The sequence below is a fragment of the Bison bison genome, unplaced genomic scaffold (assembly GCF_000754665.1).
Source record: "Bison bison bison isolate TAMUID 2011002044 unplaced genomic scaffold, Bison_UMD1.0 scf7180017864276, whole genome shotgun sequence".
Classification (NCBI taxonomy): domain Eukaryota; kingdom Metazoa; phylum Chordata; class Mammalia; order Artiodactyla; family Bovidae; genus Bison; species Bison bison.
Window position 1 is genome coordinate 770,366 of NW_011494848.1, and position 11,054 is coordinate 781,419.

At 42.1% G+C, this 11,054-nt stretch overlaps 1 protein-coding gene across 1 annotated transcript; it reads left to right on the forward strand.

The window, feature by feature from the left end:
- Positions 1-5,339: 5,339 nt before the first annotated feature.
- On the forward strand, positions 5,340-5,750 carry LOC104995117 (60S ribosomal protein L36a). The gene has a single exon (XM_010848856.1). It carries the CDS (start codon positions 5,368-5,370, stop codon positions 5,686-5,688), a length of 321 nt encoding a protein of 106 aa, XP_010847158.1. The 5' UTR covers positions 5,340-5,367; the 3' UTR covers positions 5,689-5,750.
- The last annotated feature ends 5,304 nt before the right edge of the window (positions 5,751-11,054 follow it).

Consider the following 11,054-nt stretch of genomic DNA (forward strand, 5'->3'; position numbering starts at 1 on the left):
GGTACTGCATCATAGGTCATTAAGGCTGTGTTCATTTTTCAAAAATCTTTTTCCCTCTGTTTTTCAGATTAGATGATTTTAATGGATTTATCTTCAAGTTCAGTGAGTTGTTCCCTTATCAGGTATATTCTGCTGGTGAGTAAATTTCACAATTTTTTAGTTTGGTTTTTGTATTTTCATTAGGCTCCTGTTTATATCTCTTCTTTCTTGACATTTTCTACCTTTCCATTCACTTCAAGAGCATTCACCTTTACTTCTTGGAGCATTTTATAACAATCTTCAATCATTTAAACATTTGTGTTATCTTTTCCTTGACATTTGTTGATTGTCTTTTCTCATACTAATGTAGATTTTCCTGGTTCTTTATATGCTGAATAACATTGGATTAAATACTAGACATGTTGAATGTATGCATGCATGCTAAGTTGCTTCAGTCATGTCTGACTCTTTGCAACCCTATGGACTATAGCCCTGCAGGCTCCTCTGTCCATAGGGATTCTCCAGGCAAGAATACTGGAGCTGGTAGTCATGCTGTCCTCCAGGGGATCTTCCTGACTCAGGGATTGAATCCATATCTGTCTTATGCATTAGCAGGCATGTTCTTACCACTACTGGGTTTCCCCAGTGGCTCAGATGGTACAGAATCTGACTGCAATGCAGGAGACCTAGGTTCAATCCCTGGGTTGGGAAGATTGCCTGGAGAAGGAATGGCAACCCACTCCAGTATTCTTGGCTGGAGGATCCCATGGACAGAGGAGCCTGGTGGTCTACAGTCCATGGGGTTGCAATGAGTCGGACACGACCGAGGAAATAACACTTTAACTTTCATACCTCTAGTTACCACTAGTGCCACCTAGGAAGCCCCAGACATTTTGAATATTATGTTATAAATGTCTAGATTTCATTTAAATCTAATGGATAATAGTAATTTTTTTTTTTTTTTTGCTGTTTGTTTTAGCATGTAGCTCACCCAGTTTGATTCAGAAGTACTGACCTGCTTCTGTGGTTCCAAAATGTCATCCAGTTTTCAAAGTTTCTGCCATGTTATTCAGATTTGTCCAAGGTGTACGCCACCCAGTGGCCAGTTTCAGATCTGGACAGTGGTCTATTCCATACCCAGTACCCAAGTACATGGTATGCTATTTGGCATCAGACTGATGCTTGCACAGTTCAGGGGTGAGGTCAGAAACTATGGGCTGTTCTCCTGAGCTCCTCCCTCTCTTGTGATTTCTGATACTTTCCAGTCTTTTGAAACCCCCACTTTTGAGCCCTCTGGCCAAAAAAGTTGGAGGTTCAGTTCCTCTTCTCTCCTGTGTATTTTTCATGTGTCTGGGCCCAAGTCACAGGCGGATAGAGGGAGGAAAAAATTCAACAGGGGTTTACCCCACCCTACTGGGATTGTTGAAAGAAAAAATTACAGCATTATTTTAAGTGGTTTTAGTGTGCGCGAATAGAATACATAAGATAACTTAAGTGCCATCTATGGGTTCGCACAGAGTCGGACACGACTGAAGCGACTTAGCAGCAGTAGCAGCAGCAGTAGCAGGCACTCACTACCACCACTTCCATTGTGGACCATCACTGCAGGATTGCCTGGTGGGAGGGGTGCAGGAGGACGGAGAACAAAAGATAAAAAACAAGTGGATGTTACCCCCCACCCAGCCCCTCCACATCAATGTGAGGGTCCTCTTTCCCTGTTCTTGAGCCAGAGCTAGAGGGCTTCCCCTGTAGCTTTCCCAGTCCTCAACCTGGGGTCCACTTACAGGTTTAAGGCTACTGAGGATCAAAAAGAGGAAACTCACTACCAGTTCAGCAGTGCTTCAAATTCTGGCCTTTCCCCCCAGTCTGACTACAGAGTCCTCAAATGCCTGCTCAATTCTGTTTAGATTTTATAGCTGCATTCAGTGGGCAAGACATCTTCCAACATACAGAATTTCCTACATTATAACATTTTATTTTAATTCTGCATCACAGAGAACTTTAAGTCACTCTAAATAACAACAGGGTTCCAAGTTTGACTAAAGCCAAACTGAATTTTAACTAAATTATATTACAAAGACAAATAATTATGTGACAATAGAATTGATCTTTTCCAAGGGAGCTAAGTTTGTGAGGTTCAATTTTTGTTCCTGTTTGGTATTCAGCAAGGTGTTTTTGTTTGTTTTTTGACTTGCATTATTACACAATTTCTATTTCGGAATGTTAAAAACTAAAAAATGATGTTAGCGTTAAAGAAATGTTACTATTATTATAGTTTTTTTAAGTGCAAAAATAGAAAGTTAAAGAAGAAATAAAAGGATCGAGGAAAAGATCATGACTTTCAAAATAAATATCAAGGCACAGAAGAGAAAGGCTTTCCCAGAAATCATCATCAGCTTCATGTCATGCCACTCTCCCCTGCTCACTCCACACCAGCCATGTTGGCCTTTGGCCTTTTCATTTCCTGCTCCTGCCAACCTCTTTCCTGATTCATGTGTAATTTCTGACTAACTCATTTCCTCAAGAATCTTTCATTTGCTTGCAGATTAGGGTCAAATCCCCCTAATATTCAAAACACCCCTATATTTTCCCTTGGTAGCACTTATTACAATTGTAATTTCTTTTTTATATAATTCATGTCTATCTATTCCACCAGAGCATAAGTTTCATGTAGGCAGGGCTGTGCTTAGCAGAGTACCAGGCAATAGTGGGAACTCATTTAAAAAGAATGAATAGAGCAAATAGAGCATTCAAAATAATCCTCCTACTCAAGCTGTTTATTGAGGGTTCTCTGTGTGACGGTCCTTTGCCAGGTCTTTTCTAATATTCATCTCCTTTATCCTCACAATAAGCCTATAAGGTATGTATTGTTCCTTTGCATTTTATGGTTGGGAAAACCATAGTTCATTGAGATTAGTGATTCAGCAGCAAGATGGCAAAGCCTGAAATTGAACCCAGGGTCTCCAGTTCTCAGCTGAGTACTCTTTCCACTACATCATTACTTCAGGTGCTCATTAGCTCCTGGCTCAGTCTCCCTTCAAGAAGCGTTTCTGGGACACTCATGTCTCATTCTCTTCTCCTTTGTGTTATGAAAGGATTAAACCAATAGATTGATGTTTCTACAAGTGTGGTCCACAGTACATCTGCTCCAGAATCATTGTGGGGAAAGTGGATGTGCTTAGAAGACATAGTGCTGCCAGACTCATCGAATCAAAATGTAGGAGGAGGGGAGGCGAAGTCCAGGACTCCTTTTTAACAGGCTCATAAGGTGATTCTTGTGCACATTTAAGTTGAGAACGCTACCTTAGGTGATTTCCAAAGTTCCCTCCAGCTCTGACAGTCTTTTCTTCTAAGACATTGAATTTGGAGGCCAGGCTTCTATAGCCCTATCATATTTTCCAGAGCTGTGAACTCAATACGTACTGTTTTTCGTAAATGAATACATTTGAATTTGGAAGACAGATTCAAGTGCCTGCTTGGGTATTTACCAGCTGTGATTCCTTGGGAAAATTACTTCACCTCTTGAGCCTTAGAGTTATCATCTTTTAAGATGGAAATAATAACAACAACCCCTATTTTGGCTTCTAGTAGTTGGTGTGGAAGATAAATTAAATCATGTTTTTCAAACCTCTTGTGATTCCAAGTTGAAGAACCACTACAGGTATAAAATAGACACCAAGAGAGGTTACTTCAGTCCTTCAAATTTGCAGATGGCTGTTATAGCTCTTTCAAATGGACAGAATAGGGAGTTTATTCTAACACAAAACAACCACTACATCTCTGAAAATTTCCTTGAAAAGACCCTACTTGCTCTTTTATAGAAATCTAATATTTTTTAAGAAATCTGAGGTATTCCTATAGCGCCCCCTGGTGAAATTTAGAAGCCAATTCAAACCCATAATCCTTGTCAAACACTTGCTGTTTGCTTAGAAACAAGATTAATTTCTCAGTGTATGTATCTCTCCTCCAATAGATTAGGAGATTTTTTTAAAAAAATTTACTTATTTATGGCTATGCTGGGTCTTCGCTGCTTTGCACGGGCTTTCTCTAGTTGTTGTGAGTGGGGTCTACTCTTTGTTGCTGTGTAAGGGCTTCTCATTGCAGTGGCTCCTCTTGCTGGTGAGCACAGGCTCTTGGTGCGCGGGCTTTGGTAGCTGCAGTGCATGGGCTCAGTCGTTACAGCACGCGGGGTCTTGGGCATGCGGGCTCAGCAGTTGCGGCTCACAGGCTTAGCTGCTCCATGGCTTGTGGAATCTTCCTGGACCAGGGACTGAACCCGTGTCTCCTGCATTGGCAGGTGGATTCTTATCCACTGTGCCACCAGGGAAGCCCCTAGACTAGGGACTAGCTTTTTGTGGAGCGTCTCTTTGTCCCCAGAGCCTACCACTCATCCATTCATTCATTTAACCATTACTGAGCATCCGTTGTGCCAGGTGCTGTTCCTGGTAACCAGCAATACAGCAGAGGAGCCAGATGACTTCCCTGTCCTCGGAGTCCTTATAGCAAGGATGAGAGACAGACAAGTAAACAGTCAAGAACAACAGTGACATATGCCATGTAGGGGGAGGTCCAAGGAATTATGGTAGCCACTTGGCTAAAAACCAATGAACAGTTTTGAGAAAAAAACACAGCACATGGAGGGATACATGGCAAAAGTGAGGCATGAAGTAAAAGCAGGAGCCAAATGATGAAGGGCCTACTCTTAAGTTTACTTTTACACTAAGGTCAATGGGAAGCACCTGAACAGTTTTAAGTAGAGGAATGATGCAATTAGATTTTTGTTTTTTAAGGATCATTCTGACTATAGTGGGAAGAACTGATTGGAGGAGGCAAGGCCAAGGTAGAAAGACCAGTTAGGAAGCTGCTGCATAATCCAGATGAGAAATGAATATTTAGTTAGGAGGTAGGTGTACATGGGAAGCTTTAAATGTATGGGTAAAATTCCATTTCTTTCTCTGAGTGGTAGGTACAAAAGTACTATATTCTTTATATTTTATACTTAGGTTACATAAATTCTTTAGTATATATGAAGCTATTCATTTAAAGTCAAAGAAGGGGATGACAGAGGATGAGACCGTTGGGTAGCATCACCGACTCAAATGCACATGAGTTTGAGTAAACTCCGGGAGTTGGTGATGGACAGGGAGGCCTGGCGTGTTGCAGTCCATGGGGTTGCAAAGAGTCGGACATGACTGAGTGACTGAACTGAACTGAACTGAAAACTGACAAAATAATACCATATGTGTGCATGTATATATGTACACATAGATAAATTTAAAATTTTGGAAGGGAAGGACACAAAAAATTCAAGAGGAGGATGGCCTCTGAGAAGGCAAAGTAGACTATAAAGACAGCCATGCTTTCTGTGCTGGTATCGCTCTCGCAAACATGGTGAACGTTCCAAAAACCCGTCGGACTTTCTGTAAGAAGTGTGGGAAGCACCAGCCCCACAAAGTGACACAGTACAAGAAGGGCAAGGATTCTCTGTATGCCCAGGGAAAGCGGCGTTATGACAGGAAACAGAGTGGCTATGGTGGGCAGACTAAGCCGATTTTCCGGAAAAAGGCTAAAACTACAAAGAAGATTGTACTGAGGCTTGAATGTGTTGAGCCCAACTGCAGATCAAAGAGAATGCTGGCTATTAAGAGATGCAAGCATTTTGAGCTGGGAGGTGATAAGAAGAGAAAGGGCCAAGTGATCCAGTTTTGAGCTTCATATTTTGTTTTATTATGAAGACAATAAAAATGCCATCAATAAAATCCTCTTATTTAAATAAATAAATAAAGACAGCCATGATTCTTATTCCTCCCTGTATCCACACCCTTTATGGTGTGAGCTTACATCTCCCTCCATTAAGGAGTCAATTTCCCCTTATTATTTTCTTTAGCCAATGAAATACAACAAAAGGGACAATGTGCCAGTTTTGAGCCTAGGCCTCAAGAGGCCTTGCATGCTTCAGTCCTGTCTTTTGGAACCCCATGCAGGCACCCATGTGAACAAGTCTGGGTTCACCTGCTGGAGCATGGCAGAGCTTGGCCGACCCAGCTGAGACCATCGTGAGCTAACCAGCACCCAGGCGACTTGACTTGGCAGCTGACCTTCATCTGATAAGTGAACCCAACTAAGACCAGAAGAACCAGCCTGCTGATCCCAGTCCAAACTTCAGAACTGTGAGATATATAAATAATTCTTTTAAGTCACTAAAGTTGTGGGTAGTTTGTTTTGTGGCAAAAGTTGACTGTTATAGAACTGGTGTCTGAAATGCTGCTTTAAAAATTAAAAAAAAAACAAAATTCATGGCAATGGCTTTGGGATGAGGGATGGGTGGAGATTGGAAAACTGGCAAGTAAACAGTGAAATCTGGGAAAATGATGAGGAAATTGTGACTGGCTAGAAAAATGGTAATCTGTGTTTTATAGTGGCAAAACAATTGGCAAAACTGTTGTGGTAACTAGGGGAAGATGGGAGAAAATACTAAAATTTTGATTCAACTAAGGAAATTTCTAGGGAGAATGTTGTGTCAGTTGGGTGCTCCCAACTGGGTGTGATAACCTTGTAACAGGAAGAGAGGTATGAATTAAAGAAAGAACTGGCCTGCTTGAAACATGAATTTAGAGAGAAGAGAGAGGGCCAGAACTTACTATGTTAAAAAATAAAACTTCATCTTGAAGTTCTCTAGCCAGCGAAGAATTGTTATGGGGAAATATAGCCTGGAGATGTGAATCATACCAAAGGTGTGGCTGTAACACACTTTGTAAAGACCTTTGAGAGAATTAAAGTGATGTCTAGTAGACTCCTAGACAAAAAGACTTCTGGAAATCTTAAGAGCAATATCCATCGAAACCTAATGCCAAAATAGCAATGATAAAGTTGAGAGATGTCTCAAAAACGATTGGGTGAATGTGGCATTTGGAGTATGGAGTAGACTACAATCAGATACATAGAAGACCCACAAAAATTTTAAATTGGTTACACATGTGAGAGTATCACCAACCTGAACTAAAAGGGACTTAAATAATTCGAATTGCCACTCAGTTGCCAATATGAGCCACTTCTTCAGAAGTAGCCAAGGAAGGTGATGGACAAAGCATAGTCCAGAGGGCAGAGCAAGAAGCACAGAGATCAACAGACTAGGGAAGTACCCCCAGGGAGCAGAATTTAGGCCTCAGCAAGGAATACTCCCTCTCCCAGGAGAGGGGACCTGACAAACTTGGTCAACTTGGAGTCCAGAACTGCCTCTGTTTAAGGATGACTATGTATCTCTCATGCTTTTCCTTCTTGAATAGAAATGTCTGCTGTCTTTTAAATACATAGGTATCAAGATCAGAAAGAACAACATTCATCAAGTCACCTACAAACCTGATGTAGATTGTAAGATCCTAGACTTCCAGCCTGATGACATAACAGCAAGAGACTTTTAGGGGTTCTGAAATGGAGGTAAGCGTATTTTGCCTGTGGAAGGAATGTGAACAATTACAGTCACAGAGTATATACTGTGATGGATTAAAAAATGATCACTATCTTTCAATCCTCCTTGAATCCATACTCTTGAGTTGTGACCCTGCCATTCCTCCCATCAAAAGATGGAGACGATTTCTCCATTCCTTAAATCTGAAGTGGGCTTGTGACATTCTTGGCCTATGGAATGAAGCAGTGGCACTATTAAGCCTCAAGATGCATGTTTCAGTTCTTCTTGAAATCCTGTGTGGCTCTGAAGCTTAGAAAGGTCTGGCCTAAACACATAGACTTGTATGTAGGTCACCAACTTCAGAGTGATAGTTGGAACTTCGGACATTTCACCCAGAAAAAGTGTGTAAAATCTATGCCATTGGCTGAGATCAGAAACCTATTTTCCAGTCTCTGCAGGATGCTTCTTCCTGCTTTCTTCTTGTTGTCTCCTGTGTCTGCAAGGTCTTTCCTCTTTTCTCTACCTCTAGCTATTCTTTCAAGGCTCCCACCAATTGTTTAGAGCCCTTCCTGGATCCAGCAAAGATACCCCTCTATTCCTGCAGCATTCTATACTTACTTTTACTACTGCAATTCTATTGCATTGTAATTGTTTTTGTCTTTTAAAATATGTGGGTTATGTCTTACCAACTTTTTGTTCAGGGTCCTGCTCCTGGTAGGTTGAAAGTAAAAGTGTTAGTCACTCAATCGTGTCCAACTCTTTGCAATCCCATGGACGGTAGTCCACCAGGCTTCTTGTCCATGGAATTCTCTAGGCAAGAATACTGGAGTGGGTAGCCATTCCCTTCTCCAGGGGATCTTCCTGATCCAGGAATCAAACCTGGGTCTCCTGCATTGCAGGCAGATTCTTTACTATCTGAGCCACCTGGGAAGCTCTGGTTACTAAATATTTATACAGAAGGAGAAAGGGACTGCCATTTGGGAGACCTGAGTATTAGTCCCAGATTTGCCCCTGAACTGCTTTGTAGATCACTGCTCTCTGGACCTTAGTTTTCTCTGAATACAAGTAGAGAGGACTCCTGATTGAAGACTAAGATTCACTGAATGCATATTAACCAGGCACCCTCAGGTCATGGGGGAAAGACAGCAGGGGGAAGAAGATGACTTGGGTTCTGCAGGAATCCACTCTGTGGACTCAAGTTGATCCCCAACCTGACCCTCAGACTTTCCTAACTGTAAAGAGAGATGCTTGCGTTGAATTTGGATTCTGATCCCTGTCCACTAGGGGGAAGCATTGCAGATGCGGGAATAGCAAACAACTGAAAAAAAACTAATCCAGTTACTATTTTTTTCTGCCCTTGCTCCCTGCCCACTCTCCTACTCTTTCCCTACTCCAACTTTCCTAATTTAGCCTCAGGTTGGTTTCTACCCACCCTTCCAACTCCAGCTCATGACTTTGCTGCAGCCAGTCTGGCAGGAAGGCCCCCAGCAAGTCTCAAGTCTCCCTGTTTCCCAGTTGTCACCCATAGATTTTCTTTGCTTTGAGTTGAATTTATTCATATACCAAATACGCCTCATCCCCTTTGCTTATTCACCGCCTACTTGCCCTTGTAATGCAGCTCAAATTCCAATTCAGTTCACTTCAGCTGAACATTTCTTTTCCCCTGAGGGCTCATTATCCTCTTGGCTTGGTTCTGGGCTCTGGGGAACTGCACTGAGTCAGCCAGTTCCAGCCCTTGGGAGCTCACAATCCACTGGGAGAGTCCGACACACTCAGAAACCATTTCCTCGTGGCGTGGGAAGTGCTGTAACAAAGGGAGTTCTGGCAGGATGGAGTGGGGCCCTGCCCACTGTGGTTGGTGGGGTGGGGGTGGGTGACAGGCAGGAAAGGCCTTTTTTTTTTTTTAAGATTTTTTTGGTGTGGACCATTTTTAAAGTCTTTATTGAATTTGTTACAATATTGCTTCTGTTTTATGTCTTGGTTTTTTGGCTGAGAGGCATGTTAGCTCTCTGACCAGGAATCAAACCCACACCCTCTGCATTGGAAGGCAAAGTCCCAACTGCTGGATCACCAGGGAAGTCCCCAGGAAAGGCTTTTTGGAAGAGATGATGCTTGAGTTGAGGATTAAGGGAGCAGCTGTTCATAAAGCAAAAGATGTCAAAGTGTTAGGGGAAACACACTGACTGAAACCGCCCAACCTGGCCAGGCACCATAGTAACCATTTGCCTGAGTTATTTTATGACAGAAGGTCCTAGTAAGGAACATGGAACTAATAAGCCACCACCAACTGAAAGAGTTCAGGAAAGATCAAAAGGAGATGCCACGTGTCCTAGCACCTCCCAGAATCCTTCTCGCTGTCATCCATCTTGGCTGAGCACTGCATGTGCCACCAGGAAGGATCCTGAGTCAGAATAATTGTCCAGATACAACCCAGAAACTAAGCCCATAAAACCCAGTACAGTGAGTCACATGGCAGAGCAGACCTCCCAGTGTCCCTTAACCTCCTGCTCTCAGTCCAGGCACCTCTTCCCAATAAAGTTTTTTGCTTTGTCAGCTTGTGTGTCTCATCAGACAACTCATTTCCAACTGTTAGACAAAAGCCCACTCTCGGGCCTGGAAGGGGTCTCCCTTCCTGCAACAAGAGTGTGCTGTAGGCCAAGCCCTCTTCCTGACACCTGTTGTGCTGCCCCCATATCAGTTAGAAATCTCACCTTTTTCTACTCTGGGCTGGCATATATATTAATATTATTTATATATTAAATTTTATACATTAAATGTATATAATATATATTTATATTTATTATAAAATTTATATTTTTATAAAAATTTACATAAACAATATAAAACAAAATTTATATTAAAATAAAATTCAGACAAGTTGAAGAAAGTGGGGAAAACCACAAGACCATGCAGGTATGACGTAAATCAAATCCCTTATGATTATACAGTGGAAGTGAGAAATAGATGTAAGGGACTAGATCTGATAGAGTGCCTGATGAACTATGGACGGAGGTTCATGACATTGTACAGGTGACAGGGATCAAGACCATCCCCATGGAAAAGAAATGCAAAAAAGCAAAATGGCTGTCTGGGGAGGCCTTACAAATAGCTGTGAAAAGAAGAGAAGCAAAAAGCAAAGGAGAAAAGGAAAGATATAAGCATCTGAATGCAGAGTTCCAAAGAATAGCAAGGAGAGATAAGAAAGCCTTCCTCAGCAATCAATGCAAAGAAATAGAGGAAAACAACAGAATGGGAAAGACTAGAGATCTCTCCAGTACTCTTGCCTGGAAAATCCCATGGATGGAGGAGCCTGGTAGGCTGCAGTCCATGGGGTCACTAACAGTTGGACACAACTGAGCGACTTCACTTTCACTTCATGCATTGGAGAAGGAAATGGCAACCCACTCCAGTGTTCTTGCCTGGAAAGTCCCAGGGACGGGGGAGCGTGGTGGGCTGCCGTATATAGGGTCGCACAGAGTCAGACACGACTGAAGCAACTTAGCAGTAGCAGAGATTTCTTCAAGAAAATTAGAGATACCAAGGGAACATTTCATGCAAAGATGGGCTCAATAAAGTTCAGAAATGGTATGGACCTAACAGAAGCAGAAGATATTAAGAAGAGGTGGCAAGAATACACAGAAGAACTGTACAAAAAAGATATTCACGA

Excerpts from the sequence above, each read along its gene's own strand:
- LOC104995117 (XM_010848856.1), top strand. The coding sequence starts at position 5,368 with ATGGTGAACGTTCCAAAAACCCGTCGGACTTTCTGTAAGAAGTGTGGG.